Source organism: Cervus canadensis, chromosome 2 (assembly GCF_019320065.1).
Source record: "Cervus canadensis isolate Bull #8, Minnesota chromosome 2, ASM1932006v1, whole genome shotgun sequence".
In the NCBI taxonomy this organism is placed as follows: Eukaryota; Metazoa; Chordata; class Mammalia; order Artiodactyla; family Cervidae; genus Cervus; species Cervus canadensis.
Genome location: NC_057387.1, coordinates 69,324,883 through 69,343,591, shown reverse-complemented (window position 1 = coordinate 69,343,591; position 18,709 = coordinate 69,324,883). Strand labels below are relative to the sequence as shown.

Sequence of the window (18,709 nt, the reverse complement as noted above, 5' to 3'; positions counted from 1 at the left end):
TGAAGAAATGTGCCTTTGACTTGTAACTTCATGTCATTTTTTGAAACTGGAAAAACCACTGCCCTCTGGAATATCCAGATAATTTTTGGATACAAATTGACTTTGGTGAAAATTTTATTTTCTCATATGCTTTTAAATAAAAAAAAACACCAAAAAGTCTTCAAAGATCTGTAATAAGAAAAACCACTGAGGAAATTCACTGACTTACCCTTCAGTGTATAATTTTCTTGTTAAAGCTAATTGTTTGATAAGTTTAATCATCACAAAGTTGAACTATTTACTAATAACTGAAGCTGTGCTTGAATCCACTTTTACCCTTATGTGATAAAATAGTAAAGTTGTAGAATAACAATCTTTTCTGAATGTAAGCCATGTAACTTAAATATTTACTGTTGATTTTTGAAGGGTAAACTAAAAAATAATACCAGTAACTTGCTCATTCAGCTTTTCTGATAGGAGTAAAACAGGCATTCACTGGCACTACATTATCATATAATTTGTTATTAGTTTTACTTAGAAATACTGCAATATCATTTTCAGTTCCATAGTATTCTATTTTTATGCACCCAGCACATGATTAATCTATATGGCACAAAGAAACAATGCAAAAGGCAAAAATATACATTTTTAATTTTACTAGCATTTTAATTACATTTTCCATGAAAAGTAATGTGTTGAGGGTAAATATGCTCTTACATTTTAGCATGCAAGCTAAAGAAAATAATTTGCTGATTCTGTTTATATTTGGAGATTGTAAGTTAGCTATGATTTATGATCTACTGGATGTAAATCAAAAATAAAACATTGTGAACCATATTTTTTCAGTTACTCTATATTTAATTAAAGTAATTCTAGAAGGGTGCTTCTCTTCATTGCAACTTGAATCAAAGTAAAAAGAAGCTGAATTGAGACAAAGTGTTGGAAAGCTTGAGGATTACTTTTTTTTTTAAAAATAGCCTTTAATGAAAAAATATGAGGATTACTTTTAAAAAGTTACTATTCATATTGCAAAAAGTTCTAATATTTTAATGTAGCCATCACAGGTTATCAAAAATTTATTGTAATGTATCAATCATGTATTCTCAAAAATTTATTGAAGGGGTGACTCATAGGAAGAAACAAAATGAATCGTATACAAAAGAATCATAATGTGGTGTTAATGGATAATTTTTTACCTCGGTAAGTAGGGATTTGTATGCCTGTAATAGCCATTATACTTAATGGAATCTAAGAACATAAATCCCTGAAAACAGTGACAACATATCTTTCAACATTGTCAGTTACCTCTCAGTCATTCTGATATCTAAATACCAAATATTTCTAAGCATAGACCTCCACAATATAGCAGAATGGAAATGAGTACCTTGCACAGTTAGATGCACCTGCATTGTTCTTGGTGTATGTTGAGTCTGAACAGAACACGTGTACGGGCCATCATCTGTCACGTCTACATTCTGTATCTGGAGGCTGTAGTCCCTTTTATTCAATGTTGAAATTGAAACTCGAGGATCCACTGACCACTTATCACCTCCCGCAAAAATAATACTTGACCGATTGAGCCAGGCACCCTTTGAAGCTCCATCTTCCAAATAACACCTGCAAATTACCAGAGATAGAACATTATTAATCAAAATGAAAATGAGAGACATTATCTTTGTTCTGAGTGTATTTCCATATGCTGAATTATGGCACTGCTGCAAATGCAAACATCAGACATAAACACAGGAGACATGAACACACTGGTACATTTTTCATCCTCAAAACAAATATGAAACAATACCTTCGCACAGTATGTTTAATTTAAATCAAAGCCAGTCAAAATCTTCTTTTATTCAGTCTGGAGGACAAGTAAACTTAAATAAGGTTAAATTAGTTCAAATAACAATTTCAACATTAAAACACATTTCTTTCTTTGAAATTATAAGAAGTAGCATAGGTTCATTAGCTAGCCTGATTTAACCTAATCCATTTCTGTATATACTGTACCAGATGTATAAAACACAAAATGGTACCATATATAAGTTTATTTATTTTTTTGTTTTTTTATGTTTATTTTTAAAATTATCTGCATTTGCAGAGCAGTAGACTTGTACACCGAAACTATAAACTGCATTTTACTAATAATATTCCTGCTGCAATTAAATATAGCAAGGCTAATATAATACTTTTAGTAGTAAATTCTTGCCATCTTTTCAATAAACTGATCAATAGTTTTTCCAGAAAGCACTATTTTATCCAACAATACTTACAGAGCACCTACTATTCAAGGGACATTGCCTTTGCTCTCCAAAACTTTTAGTCTACTAAGGAAGACAACTAATTAAATCAACCAATTACTAATTAAGTCAACCAATGAATAAAGCACAGAAAGAATATTTTTATTAAATCAGATGCAAGACACATGAGAAACAAAAGAGGGGTGCTTGACATAGAAAGGTTGTTGCGAGTATAGAAAATGCCCAAGAGAAGGAGATGAATAGTGGAAGATGTGATGTTCTAGACAGAGGTGCAATATGTGGATAATACCAGGGAAAGGTGAGAGAGGAGAACCAAGCATTTCAAGCAAGTAGAAAGCCTGGAATATAGGCTAGGAGGGATGAGAGATAAAATTGAAAAGGTATACTAGACGTAAGTGATAATAGCAAGCATGATGGCTATTAGTAGATTTTAAGGCTAAATCTGAAGTCATTTATTCAGAGTTGTAATTCTGTAACAAAATTCAAAAATATAGCTTTGCATCCACCAGACATCAGGCATGCCAAGATTTGAAACAGAAGGCTGTGGTCACGTATCAGTGATTTTGCTGAGGCCTGGAATTTTAATTTTATCTTGAAAACACTGTGGTACAAATTAAAGACTGGTTCTCTCAAATGAGTACAAAGCACAGCTACAGAATCAAAATACACAGACAAGGAAATGGTTTGACAGCATCTCTACAGAACACCTTAGGGGATTGAAGGCAGCATTTTGAGACTGGTACAAAATTGCAAGTTGAAAGCAACAGGGTAGACTACTGCCAACTGTATCAAACTAATCAGTGGGTGAAAAAATAAGAAACAAGATACATTGCTGAATCTACTTTGCAGTCAGCTTCACCATCTACAGAATGCAAACTAGTAGAAGTCATAAAGGTCACTGTTAATTAAAAAGCTTTTCCTGATGTATTTAATGAAGAAAATAAAACCCATTTTAATGACATAATTAAATAATTATAGTGTATTGTCATTCTTAATAATATGCTGAAAGAAGCTACAGGGGAGAGTTTTCATTTCACAAGATCACACGTGTACTGGTATGAGTAGAACATGGGACTACCTCTACTAGGATTGTGATAATTCCAATGTCTACATTTAATATGTGGGTTCACCAAGTGTTTATTGTGTGGCCTTTGCATTTGTGGCCTCCAAACTTTATCATATGTAGTGTTCCTAACAACACTGGGAGGTATAGATTGCTATGCTCAATTCATCATCAGAATATAAATAGAATTTTGGGCTTAAATGACTTGTCCAAGCCACATTGTTAGTGGGTGGCAAAGTTGAATTTGCAATCAAGTCTTGTATCTTCACATTCAATGTCCTTTTCACTGTAATGAAGATCAAAGGCTTTTAAAATAGATTTCAGATATGGGAAGATGATTAGCATGTTGCAGAAATTATTGCAAGTAATTTCTTATTTACTGAATGTGACCAACTGCTTAACCTGTCCTATTCTAAAGGAAGCAGAAAATTAATTATTAATGGATATTTTACCATGAAAGTCTGATTTAGAACACTCCGTCTGGTATTTTCCTTTCCCTAGAGACAGCAGCAGTTTTACCTTTATTTGGGGGTGGGGGTATCAAGAAGACTACAAAAAGTAACTGGTATTTAGATATTAGAGGTTTCATAGAACTGATCAGAGTTATAATTCTTACTCATAGTATAAGCACTGCTCCTCTGCTGTGGCATGTCAGGGATATTCATATAAGAATAAACTCTAACTTCTTCAATGAGAAAAACATGAAAAAAAAAGGATCCTTTATGTCTCCTTGGCTAAGATAATTATAGTACATAAATTTTATTGACTCCAATCCAAAATTTTTCAAAACATATATTAGGAAGACCCTTTAATGAGACTCATGGGAAGAAAGCTGGTGTATCATTTCCTTGGATTTCTGTAGAACTATGTCAGATCACTGAGGTAGAACCTAAATACCTCAAATTGACATATATGGAATTTAACAAATTGGGAACAGCAACACTTAGGCATGACTTTCTATTTTATAAAATTATTAGATATTTACAGAGACTATAAGAAGATGAGATGTTTGGATGTCATCACCAACTCAATGGACATGAGTTTTAATAGGCACCATGAGTTGGTGATGGACAGGGAAGCCTGGTGTGCTGTGGTCCATGGGGTCGCAAAGAGTCAGACATGACTCAGCAACTGAACTGAACTGAAGGTCAACTATAAGATGATCATGTAAAATGTATTACATAGGCATATACATATATGTCTCCTATCTCGCTCCTCTTTGTTCTCCACATCCACCCTATTTTTTTCCATTTATACAAAGAAATGCTGCTTGATATGTGTATGCTCTATTAAGAAGAAATTCTGGAAAGAAAAAAAGAGTTTAGGGTATGACAGAGGGTAATGGGAGGGCACAAGAAGGACAGAAGTGGTGAAAATTAAGTTTTGTACTCTTTAGGCACCAAACTTTTTTTTTTCCTTTGGTTGAAGAACTCTAGTGATCTAAAGATATAATCTGTTGGAATCCTGACTCATGCAGAATTTATAATTCAGCAAGTAGGATAAATTACATTCATGACTTGCCATCATGAAGATTAGGAAGAGAAAATATAGTAATTAAATGGTTCTTATAATGGATTATTATAATTATCTGAAGGTTTCTGGCTTCTGCCATTGACACCATTCTCCCCACAACAAACAGAATGAACTTCAGAATTTAAACCAAATCACCAACAATTCCTGGAATCAAGGCTGCTTGGAGAAATATCAATAACTTCAGATAGACAAATGACACCATCCTTATGGCAGAAAACAAAGAGAAAGTAAAGAACTTCTTGATGAAAATGGGAGAGGAGAGTGAAAAACCTGGCTTAAAACCCAACATACAAAAAACTAAGATCATGGCATCTGGTCCCATCACTTCATGGCAAATAGATGGGAAAACAATGGGAACAGTGACAGACTTTATTTTCTAGGCTCCAAAATCGCTGCAGATGGTGACTCAGTTCAGTCACTCAGTCATGTCCAACTCTTTGCGACCCCATGGACTGCAGCATGGCCAAGCTTCCCTGTCCATCACCAACCCCCAGAGCTTACTCAAACTCATGTCCATTCAGTTAGTGATGCCATTCAACCATTTCATGCTCTGTCATCCCCTTCTCTTCCTGCCTTCAATCTTTCCCAGCATCAGGGTCTCTTCCAATGAGTCAGTTCTTCATATCAGGTGGTCAGAATGCTGGAGTTTCAGTTTCAGCATCAGTCCTTCCAATGAATATTCAGGACTGACTTCCTTTAGCATGGACTGGTTGGATCTCCTTGTAGTCCAAGAGACTCTCAAAAGTCTTCTTCCAACACTGCAGTTGAAAGGCATTAACTCTTCAGTGGTCAGCTTTCTTTATAGTCCACCTCTCCCATCCATACATGACCACTGGAAAAACCATAGCCTTGACTAGATGGACCTTTGTTGACAAACTAATATCTCTGCTTTTTAATATGCTATCTAGGTAGGTCATAATTTTCCTTCCAAGGAGTAAGCATCCTTTAATTTCATGACTGCAATCACCATCTGCAGTGAGTTTGGAGCCCAGAAAAATAAAGTCAGCCACTGTTTCCACTGTTTCCCATCTATTTGCCATGAAGTGATGGGACTGGATGCCATGATCTTAGTTTTCTGAATGTTGAGCTTTAAGCCAACTTTTTCACTCTCCTCTTTCACTTTCATCAAGAGGCTCTTTAGTTCTTCTTCACTTTCTGCCATAAGGGTGGTATTATCTGCATATCTGAGGTTATTGATATTTCTCCCAGCAAACTTGATTCCAGCTTGTCCTTCATCCAGCCCAGCGTTTCTCATGATGTACTCTGCATATAAATTAAATAAGCAGGGTGACATATGCAGCATTGACATACTCCTTTTCCTATTTGGAACCAGTCTGTTGTCCCATGTCCAGTTCAAACTGTTGCTCCCTGACCTGCATACAGGTTTCTCAAGAGGCAGGTCAGGTGGTCTGGTATTCCCATCTCTTTCAGAATTTTCCACACTTTGTTGTGATCCACACAGTCAAAGGCTTTGGCATAGTTAATAAAGCAGAAATGCGTGTTTTTCTGGAACTCTCCTGCTTTCTTGATGATCCAGCAGATGTTGGTAATTTGAGCTCTGGTTCCTCTGCCTTTTCTAAAACCAGCTTGAATATCTGGAAGTTCACGGTTCACATATTGCTGAAGCCTAGCTTGGAGAATTTTAAGCATCACTTTACTAGCGTGTGAGATGAATGCATTTGTGCGGTGATTTGAGCATTCTTTGGGATTGCCTTTCTTAGTGATTGGAGTTAAAACTGACCTTTTCCAGTTCTGTGGCCACTGCTGGGTTTTCCAAATTTGCTGGCATATTGAGTGCAGCACTTTAACAGCATCATCTTTCAGGATTTGAAATAGCTCAACTAGAATTCCATCACCTCCACTAGCTTTGTTCATAGTGATGCTTCCTAAGGCCCACTTGACTTCACATTCCAGGATGGCTGGCTCTAGGTGAGTGATCATACCATCATGATTATCTGGCTCATGAAGATCTTTTTTGTACAGTTCTTCTGTGTATTCTTGCCACCTTTTATTAACATCTCTGCTTCTGTTAGGTCCATACCATTTCTGTCCTTTTGAGCCCATCTTTGCATGAAATGGTCCCTTGATATTTCCAATTTTCTTAAAGAGATCTCTAGTCTTTCCCATTATATTGTTTTCCTCTATTTCTTTGCATTGATCGCTAAGGAAGACTTTCTTAGCTCTCCTTGCTATTCTTTGGAACTCTGCATTCAAATGGGTATATCTTTAATTTTCTCCTTTGCTTTTCCCTTCCCTTCTTTTCACAGCTATTTGTAAGGCCTCCTCAGACAGCCATTTTGCTTTTTTGCATTTCTTTTCCTTGGGGATGGTCTTGATTCCTGTCTACTGTACAATGTCAGGAACCTCTGTCCACAGTTCATCAGGCACTTTGTCTATCAGATGTAGTTCCTTAAATCTATTTCTGACTTCCACTGTACAATCATAAGGGATTTGATTTAGGTCATATCTGAATGGTCTAGTGGTTTTCCCCACTTTCTTCAATTTCAGTCTGAATTTGGCAATAAGAGATTCATGATCTGAGCCACAGTCAGCTCCCAGTCTTGCTTTTGCTGACTGTATAGAGCTTCTACATCTTTGGCTGCAAAGAATATAATCAATCTGATTTCAGCATCAACCATCTGGTGATGTCCATGTGTAGAGTCTTCTCTTATGTTGTTGGAAGAGGGTGTTCCCTATGACCAGTGCATTCTCTTGGCAGAACTCTATTAGCCTTTGCCCTGCTTCATTCTGTACTCCAAGGCCAAATGTGCCTGTTATTACAGGTGTTTCTTGACTTCCTATTTTTGCATTCCAGTCCCCTATAATGAAAAGGACATCTTTCTGGGGTGTTAGATCTAGAAGGTTGTAGGTCTTCATAGAAATGTCAACTTCAGCTTCTTCAGCGTTCCTGGTTGGGGCATAGGCTTGGATTACCGTGATATTGAATGGTTTACCTTGGAAACGAACAGAGATCATTCTGTCGTTTTTGAGATTGCATCCAAGTACTGCATTTTGGTCTCTTTTGTTGACTATGATGGCTACTCCATTTCTTCTAAGAGATTCTTGCCCACAGTGGTAGATATAATGGTCATCTGAGTTAAATTCACCCATTCCAGTCCATCTTAGTTTGCTGATTCCTATAATGTCGATGTTCACGCTTGTCATCTCCTGTTTGACCACTTCGAATTTGCCTTGATTCATGGCCCTAACATTCCAGTTTCCTATGCAGTATTGCTCTTTACAGCATTGAACCTTGCTTCTATCACCAGTCCCATCCACAACTGGGTATTGTTTTTGCTTTGGCTCCATCCCTTCATTCTTTCTGGAGTTATTTCTCCACTGGTCTCCAATAGCATATTGGGCATCTACCGACCTGGGGAGTTCATCTTTCATTGTCCTATCTTTTTGCCTTTGCATACTGTTCATGGGCCATACTGTTCATGTTCACGGCCAGAATACTGAAGTGGTTTGCCATTCCCTTCTCCAGTGGACCATTCTGTCAGACCTCTTTACCATGACCCGACCGTCTTGGGTGGCCCCACAGGCACAGCTTAGTTTCATTGAGTTAGACAAGGCTGTGGTCCGTGTGATCAGATTGGCTTGTTGTCTGTGATTGTGTTTTCAGTCTGTCTGCTCTCTGATGCCCTATCTCAGTGCCTATCGTCTTACTTGGGTTTCTCTTACCTTGGATATGGGGTATCTCTTCAGGGCTGCTGCAGCAAAGCTCAGCCACTGCCCCTTACCTGGTGGGGTAGCTCCTCTTGGCCGCACCTATTTACTGGGTTATTATTTTCTGTCTCTCCCTGCTAAAAGTAAGTTCCAGGAACTGTCCATTTAGCCACTTCTATATATTCTAAGGCCCTATACATAATGGACAATAAATATAAATACTTGTTGAGTGGATGAATGAGGGCAAAAATTAACATACTTTTAGAAGAAGAAATAATATCGTAAAGTGTATCAAAATTTCCAAAGTGCAATCTGGTTCGGCAAGAAAAGTCATGGACATATTAACTGTGACACTAAGTAATTAAACAGAGATATTTGTGGCACAAACAATAACTGTTGTAAAACACAGAGGAAGGCCTAAGCAATCAAGTGTTTGGTGGGGAACTAAACTCAGCATTGAGTGAACAGAGTAAAGTGGTTGGTGGGGGTTAGAGGTCGGTTCATAACTACTTGAACTAAAAAAGATCCACAGCGTTTGTCTCTGTACTTGAGGAACCACTTCAGGCCAGTAAATATTCTGCTTAGTATGTACTGGGCACTTTGTTAGGCACTTTACATTCCATATTCTGTTTAATCCTCACATAAATTATGAGCCAGACACTAGTATCTTCATTTTATCTACAAAGACATGAAGATACTGGGAAATTGTAACTAGAACAAAGCCGATCAGCCTGTACTCTTAACCACAGTGATAGACTATTCTATTCATTCTTAGAGTCAGACTGCAGCAAGGGTGATGGGTTCTTCTGTTTCAGACGGAGGGATTAATATGTGAGGGAGAAGTTGGTAAAACAAAGATGATCAAATCATTAATAGGGGAAAGATGAAGCAACAATTCTCAGGTTACAAACTTGGATCATTTTTCATCTCTGGACTTCCAAATAGAACATTTTAACAACTAGTGATCTAAGATCCCTTTGAAGTCTAGACAATGAAATAATATGAATAAAAATGCTTAGCAATGAAGATATCCTTTAATTGCGTATGACATGGATTTTCTTGAGAGTTTTTTCTTTTTTGCTCCACTTAAAAAATCTGCTAAACTACCCACTGTATAGGGACATGAGTGAAGCAGTTCTAAAACTACCCTCCTCAACATAAGCTGTGCTCACACCAAGACAATCATCATGACAAATACTTTTAAATTTTTAGTCAGTCATCTGGATGTTTTATATACACAGTTCCAAACATCTGGTTGTTGAAAAATGTATGGAAAATAACTTTAATAGTTCATTTTGTTCAAGATTGTTTAAACATAAACTTAATATAGTTAATACTTTTCTAATAAAACTGACGTTGCTGCATCTGAACTCTTTTAAGGAATTCCTTTGTAAATGGTATTAGTACGTGTTGTGTTGTGCTGCGCTGCTCAGTCACGTCCAACTCTTTGAGACACTATGGACTGCTTCCTGCCAGGCTCCTTTGTCCATGGGAATTCTCCAGGCAAGAATACTGGAGTGGGTCATTTCCTCCTCCACCGGGGAATCTTCCCAACCTGGAGATTAAACCCCTGTCTCCTGTGTCTCCTTCATTGGCAGGCAGATTCTTTACCATCGTGTCACCCAGTAAACCCATTAGTACACATTAGTCAAGTTCTTATTTGGGGGGGTATAAAGTCCCACTTGGTGAGGTGCTATTCGAACAAAATGATGTTGGAATTATCCTAATAGACTCTGTGACACTATCTCCTGTGTGATTAAATCTGAAAGGTAGACATCAGAGAGCTTAGTAGAAATGAGCATATTTGGGTTATTTACTTTTTTAAGTTGATTAAGAAATTAAGCCTGTGACTGCCAAAGGATGATTTTTTTTTTCCTTTCATATCTCTAATTCCCTGTAACACGTTCCCCAAACATAAGCCTTAGCACTGCTTCCAGCACCCTACACAGCAGGATTTATTCAACTCAATGGAAAAAGACCAGCGTGTCTCAAGACATGTTGATTAATGAAAGCTCCTATTAAAGGTACTAATTAATAAAAGAAAAGTACAATTTCCCTTGGATTCAAAGTTAAATTGTGTGCAAATGATATTCCTGTGAAGGAATTGGCCAGCTACCTTCACAGCTGTCTTCACTGTATCACAAAGTTCTATATTTGACAGAAGAATGTTCAAAAGCACACAGAAAAAATAAAAAATTCAGAAGCTCATAGAACCTCCACGCTAATTTTGCATACAAAAAGAGCTTTGATATCCTGGTTTCAAGCCGAAAATGAGGTAAGGAGAGCAAAGCAGAGATTAAACAGAACAGAACAAATTCTATCTCCTCACCCACTTGCCTTTGTTTTTAAAGTGTTCTCTTATTAACCTATTTCCTGCCAGTTATTCCTTAGATAGTGTAATAGATATGGATATAGGTATGAATAAGCATACAGATATAAATATACACATATATTTATATAAGTATTTGTAAGTCATACAATTACATAATGTGCAATATTCCCTAGAAAATAATATTGTATATAATATTATGATTGATGATATTTTGAGTTAACTTTTAATACTTCTGTGGCAGAAGGTACTCTGGTGCAGAAACACTCATTATCTTTTTGTTTTGGCAGGTGTAGGGCATGTGTGACTTTGTCAAGAGAAATCCACACACAAACACACACACACACACACACATACACACACACACAAAAGAGAAATCCACAGAATTAGCAATCTGTCCCAAGATCTTTTTTATTAAGTGAAGCACTCACCCTTACAGATGGTGAAAAGTATATTTTAAAATATATTTAAAGAGATTTCTAAGTGAGAAATATACTTGTGGAGGAAACAATTCAATATTATTGTGTAGACAATAATAATATACTACTACCATTATGCTTACTCCTTGGAAGGAAAGGTATGACCAACCTAGACAGCATATTACAAAGCAGAGACATTACTTTGCCAACAAAGGTCCATCTAGTCAAGGCCATGGTTTTTTCAGTGGTCATGTATGGATGTGAGAGTTGGACGGTGAAGAAAGCTGAGGGCTGAAGAATTGATGCGTTTGAACTGTGGTGTTGGAGAAGACTTGAGAGTCCCTTGGACTGCAAGGAGATCCAACCAGTCCATCCTAAAGGAGATCAGTCCTGGGTGTTCATTGGAAGGACTGATGCTGAAGCTGAAACTCCAATACTCCGGCCACCTCACGCGAAGAGTTGACTCATTGGAAAAGACCCTGATGCTGGGAGGGATTGGGGGCAGGAGGAGAAGGGGACGACAGAGGATGAGATGGCTGGATGGCATCACCGACTCGATGGGCATGAGTTTGAGTAGACTCCGGGAATTGGTGATGGACAGGGAGGCCTGGAGTGCTGCCATTCATGGGGTCGCAAAGAGTTGAACACGACTGAGCGGCTGAACTGAACTGAACCATTATGATCTGTCAGCTACTGTTCTAAGCACATTATATCTACTTCTCTTTCAATCTTTACAACATCCATTGTGATAGGTATCATCAAGTACTATCATTTCTTCCATTTTTAGAGAGAAGGACATGAGGTACAAATAAGCCATGTAAGTTACTAATGACATGCTTATTGAAATTTGTAATGCATGGCATTACCTTTATTATGACATAATTTTATTTAACCTCCAGGCATAAACATATAATATTAATGACATACATACATTTATTTTTAGAATGGGAATTATGTCATGTTAAGTATATTTTAATTTTTAAATATTATATTTTTACCAAAAAAACACAAATAATATTGATTTCTTATTTTGTGAAAGAAAAACAACTTCCTATATATTTTATTCTAGCACTTCTTTGAAATAATAAAGCTATTTTAAAAATGTCTTGGATAAGAGATTGAAAATATGAGCTACTATCTAATTATAACACCAAATTCTCAAACATACATATTTTTAATATTGTAAGTCAGAGAAAAGAATACTGAAATTAATGAATGTTTAAAAAAAGGTTTTCTTTGTTTTCTCATACATTCTATACCTAATTCCTAAAAGATGTGAACTTTAATAATGATCAAGCAATGGCATAAATGCATACATTTAAGTCTTAATTTAATGCACAATTTAAAGTAAGTCTGCATTTTAAAAAACATATATATATATATTTAAGAACATATATATATACATATATATATACTTGTATATGCAAAACTCAACATTTTAAATGCCTAGGAGATCATCGAATATTGGTTTTGTATTAATCTGTAAATTCCAAACACTGAAATCACTCATTTTAATTTGTAATTAAACCATATTTTCCATAATACTATGAATTGCTTTATCCTTTTTCTCTACATTGTCTCATTAAAGTCAAGCTTCCATGTTAGCCTGTCTGACTATGTTTAGAAGAGGCAATGACAAGGGAGTTTTATATTTAGGATGTTTCAATACATTATTTATAAACCACTCAACATATGAATTAAGATTCATTCAGTAAAATAGACATGGATAGAGTAATACTGACTAAAGTAAAAAAAAGTCTTAGTGCAACATAATGACTTTTTTGGACTATTACTAAAAATATAATTATGATCAGCTTGTCTTATTAATAATAATAAATTCTATTTTCTGAATGAAATGATGATTAGGTCAAGTGATATGGAAAATACTTTTATATATGATCTCATTTAACACAAAAACATTTTGAGAGGGAGGAAGGTCTTATTACTTCAACGTTAAAAGTGGTCATTCATCAAAGTATGATGGATAAAAGAGGCAAAGCATGTAGAAAGGATAAGGCGTTACATATTTGAGAAGTTAAAGACTAGCTTTGTTCAAAGCTGATAGAAGAATCAATAATCAGATTGGGAACTTTTTTTCTTTTGTTTCTACTTTTTAGATTTTGAATTCAACTAAACCAGCTTGCTTTCTCCCACATGGACCTACGTGTGAGATATTTGGGTCTGGAAGGGCTTCAGGAGTTTTGCTAACTGGCAGGTGCTCTGAACCACTGTGGGGAGAATTCGGTCTGCAGAGCTATCTCCCTGGCAGCTGCTTCCTGGATAAGTTGGACTTTCACCTCAGGAGCTATAAAAGGAATGAACACTACATTCAGAATGCAGGCAGGAGGTGTTTAAAATAGCAACATCAGAGAAGGAGAATGCAGTCAGGTCCAGAGAAGTGCCAGAGATAAAGCTCTAGGGTCCAGGCAAATCTTTCTCTACCATCTTCTTAGGGATGGAGCCACATACAGACACCTCACTCTTAAAACAAGGGGGAAAAAAAAAAAACACACATGGAACTCTGTACCCAAAGCAATATAAGCAATCCTAGTGCCTTCCACCAAACATCTACTTCTTTCCATTAAACATCTTTGTGTTTAAATCATTTGGAAAGCATTCTATTTGCATATAAATACAGATGATAAAATAAGAAACATAACAAATGGATATACAGAAATGTTACAAACTCAACTGTTTTGTCAAACTAAGTATATGCCACTTTACAGCATCAATAAAAGCAAAAATAATTATTCTGTCTTTGCTTATGTTGACCTTTAAACTTTCTACTGGTCACTGATGGAGTTTTCTTCTTGCCTTTTTTTTTTAATAAAAGATATTCTGTGCACGAATTTTATTTTATGAATAAGAATGAGTACATAGCACAATTAATTAAAACCAGCCTTGCAATCATTAACTAAAGTAGCCATTAATCCATATTTATCTGTCCTCTCGAGAAAATTGACTAAGTCATATTTCAATATGAGGTATGTCTTAAAATACAAATTAGGGAATGTATCTCAGAGGGAAAGTAGTGTAGGTTTTCTTTTTTTAATCTGCTTCCTGCAAACAAATTTAAACTATGTTTTCTCAGAATTTGTTAAAAGTTAAAAATAATCTCAAGTTGGAGTTTTTGTTAGATCACAGGGACACATTATATGTCCATGAGAAGCAGCATAGCAGAGTGATCAATTATAGTTATTGTGTGTGTGTGTGTGTGTGTGTGTGTGTGTGTGTGTGTGTCCGGTGCGCATGCTCATTCAAATCTGATTCTTTGTGACCCTATGGACTGAGCAGCCTGCCAGGCTCCTCTGTCCATGGAACTTTCCAGGCAAGAATATTGGATTGGGTTGCGATTTCATACTCCAGGGAATCTTTCAGACCCAGGACGGAACTCGTGTCTCTACGTTTCCTGCATTGGCAGGCAGATTCTTTACCAATGTTGGAGTCCAAATGCTAGCTTTCTTGTGTACTAGCAGTGGGACGTAGGGCAAATTAATGTGCCTTAGTTTTCTCATCTATAAATTTGGGTTTTTAGATTTTTTGACAAGATTGTCTAAAATTATTTGACAAGATTGTTAGGATGTTTGTTAAATGTACCTGGTAAGTGTGTAATTAAGGGCAATTATTCATCCATCGCCTTCCTACAGTTAAGTTGATGTTTAAAATAAAACAAGCTACCACCATCCTCAATGACCAAAATCCCTTATGCTGTGAAGTATAATTTAAAAGGAATAAAAAAGAGGCATTCGGAATTTTGGCTTGATAGAGCAAAATGTTACTTATCTACATTGTCATAACCTGGGGCTGGTTCATGAGAAATAATTTTTACATAAATGAAGGTTATACCTTAAAGTACTCCTATTTTACTTCCTTGAACTTCCAAACAAGCTTTTCCTTTTTTTGTATTTCCTCATGTTATAGGCAGAACATGTTAAGAAAAGGAGAGCTTCTGTGTTATTACCTTTTTTAAAAGTTATATTGAAACTTAAAACTTATGTTTTAGATATCAACCCCCTGGTTTATTAGCAATTACTTTGGGCAAGTAAACTCAACTCAAAAGTAACTATTAAAGCATTACTCACATATTTGCAAAATTGAGATAGCACCACTTATACTAAGTAATTCCTATTTTGGTAAAAGATTAAATGAGACTGTGCACAGGAGATAGATTTATAAAGTTTTAAGGCAAAATATGTATATGAATACTTTGTAATTATTATGAGGTTTTATGAGTTAATTTCCCTCATAACTCTAGGACATGGTTATGCATCTCTGTTTGCAGATTGCATGAGTACAACGATCTTCCCAAACTCAGGATGATGAAGTAAAGGTGAGCAATTGCTTTCTTTTTGCTTTTATGATCCATAAAATGATTTTCTACACTATGTAAAGTATTGCATGCTTTTAAAATGTCAACTAAATTTTTTATCATAAGCTAAGGTCTTTGCAAAAATTATAATTTCTGATTACTATAAACATGGGTATATTAAAATAAAAATGTTAATCCTCACTTTAAATGTGTTAATTCTCACTTTTAAATGCATCCAAGAATCTACATAACAGTGATACCAGTAATTTTAAAAAAATAAAAAAAGAACAAGCTCTATCTTTTAAAAAATGCTACATTGTTTCTCTTTCTCCTCAAACTCATATTTTTAATCCACTTTTGCCATATAATTTGGTCCTAATCTAATTTTAAAAATTAAAATCTATTATTGATACCTTTTATGTAAATTGGCTATAAAAATTCTTGTGACTGTAAGGATCTAAGTAAAAAATATTATGGAGGAATTTATTTTTACAATCATTCAGTTCAGTTCAGTTCAATCACTCAGTCATGTCTGACTCTTTGTGACCCCATGGACTGCAGCATGCCAGGCCTCCCTGTCCATCACCAACTCTGGAAGCCTACTCAAATTCATATCCTTCGCGTCAGTGATGCCATCCAACCATCTCATCCTCTGTTATCCCCTTCTCCTGCCTTCAATCTTTCCCAGCATCAGGGTCTTTTTCAATGAGTCAGTTCTTTGCATTAGGTGGCCAAAGCATTGGAGTTTCAGCTTCAACATCAGTCCTTCCAATGAATATTTAGGACTGATTTCCTTTAGGATGGACTATTTGGCTCTCCTTGCTAGTCCAAGGGACTCTCAAGAGTCTTCTCCAACACCACAGTTCAAAAGCATCACTTCTTTGGTGCTCAGCTTTCTTTATAGTCCAACTCTCACATCCATACATGACTACTGGAAAAACCATAGCTTTAACTAGACGGACCTTTGTTGGCAAACTAATGTCTGTGCTTTTTAATATGCTGTCTAGGTTGGTCATAACTTTCTTCCAAGGAGCAAGTGTCTTTTAATTTCATGGCTGCAGTCACCATCTGCAGTCATTAATAGTGTACAGTTGAACAAGTTATATGTAATACATTTTGATAAATACTGAATTTTTTTTATTTTACATAATTAATCATGGATATCTTAATGAGTTGGTTTTATCTATAGATACAGAGATAAACTTTCTTACACAAATGAGGATACTATTTACTGTACATGAAAGAGAGTATAGTTTCAATTCTGGGAAATCTTGTTTTCTTAAATAAAACTATGAGATGGAAAGAATCCTGTTATAGTGATGCCACTCCATTTTTTTTAACTCCATCTGAGTGATATGATTATAATAATCTATCATCAAAAACACTACCAAATCGGTATCTTTTATAACTCTATTATACATTCATATAGGTGTTCATGAAGGTGTGTTAAAAGCAAATTGGAAACTGCCAAAATTGTAATAGAATTTAGCAGACTAGAATTATTGTATCAACATTGACACCAGTGTTTTATTTTTACCATATTATTTACATTGGAGTATAGTTGATTAACAATGTCGTGTTAGTTTCAGATGTACAGCAGTGATTCAGTTATACGTGTACATATACACGTTCTTTATTAGATTATCTTCCCATATAGTTTATATAAAATATTGAGTAAAACTTCCTGTGCTAGACAGTAGGTCCTTGTTGACCATCAATTCCATATAAAGTAGTGTGTATATGTCAATCCCAAACTCCTAATTAATCTGCTCCCAACCTTTGCCCTTTGCTATCCATGAGTTTATTTTCAAAGTCTCTGAGTCTATTTCTGCTTTGCAACCAACTCGTCAGTATCACCTTATTAAATTCCACATATAAGTGACATACTATGATATTTGTCTTTGTCTGACTTACTTCACTTACTGTGACAATCTGTAGGTCCACCCGTGTTGCAGCAAATGGCATTATTTCACTTTTATGAGAATAATATTCCATTGTATACACACACAACACATTTTCTTTATCCATTCTTCTTACAATAGACATTTAGGTTGCTTCCATGTCTTGCCTGTTGTAAACAGTGCTGCAGTATACACTGGTGTGCGTGTATCTTTTCAAGTTACTGTTTTATCCAGATATACACCTAGGAGTGGGGTTTCTAGATCACATGGTAACTGTTTTTAGTTTTTCAAGGAACCTCAATACTGTTCTCTATGGTGGTTATACTGATTTACACTTCCAGCAACAATGTAGGAGGGGGCCCCTTTCTCCATACCATCTCCAGCATTTATTGTTTGCAGACTTTTTGATGATGGCCATTCTGACTGGTGTGAGGTGATTCTTCAATGTAGTTTTGATTTGCATTTCTCTAATAATTAGTGATGTTAAGCATCTTTTTCATGGGTTTTTGGCCATCTTTATGTCTTTTTTGTATAAATATCTATTTAGATCTTCTGCTCATTTTTTGATTGGATTGTTTGTATTTTTGATACTGAGTTGCATGAGCTGTTTGTATATATTGAGATTTATCCTTTGTCGGTTGTATTATCTGCAAATATTTTCTCTCAAGCTGTGATCTCTCTGTTTTGTTTATGGTTTCATTTGCAGTACAAAAGCTTATTTAGGTCTTACTTACTGTTTTTATTTTCATTATTGTAGGAAGTGTATCAAAAAATAAACTGCTATGATTTATGTTAAAGAATGTTCTTCCTATGTTTTCTTCTGAGAGTTTTATAGCATCCAGTCATACATTTAGGTCTTTAATTCACTTTGAGTTTATTCTTTGTGTTTGGTGTTAAGAGAACATTCTACTTTCATCATTTTACAAGTAGCTGTCCAGTTTTTCCAGCACCACTTATTGAAAATACTATCTTTCTCTAATGTATGTTGTTCCCTCCTCTGTTGCAGATTAATTGACCAAGGATGTGTGGATTTGATTCTGGACTTTCTATCCTGTTCCATTGCTCTAAGTCTGTCTTTGTACCAGTACCATACTGTTTTATTGTTGCTTTGTAGTGAGACTCCCAGGGACAAGGGAGCCTGGTGGGCTGCCATCTATGGGGTTGCACTTAGCAGCAGCAGTAGAATCTGAAGTCAGGGAGCCTGATTCTTCCAGCTCCATTCTTCTTTCTCAAGATTGTAGAAAAGAGT

At 35.7% G+C, this 18,709-nt stretch overlaps 1 protein-coding gene across 1 annotated transcript in view; it reads right to left on the bottom strand.

Annotated features, from left to right (window-relative positions):
* The window catches only part of NEGR1 (neuronal growth regulator 1), a 961,111-nt gene that overhangs the window by 548,932 nt on the left and 393,470 nt on the right, over positions 1–18,709 (bottom strand). The window contains exon 2 of the mRNA XM_043460968.1: positions 1,364–1,596. Within this exon, the coding sequence (XP_043316903.1) occupies positions 1,364–1,596 (233 nt within the window). The remainder of the gene's footprint in view (positions 1–1,363; positions 1,597–18,709) is intronic.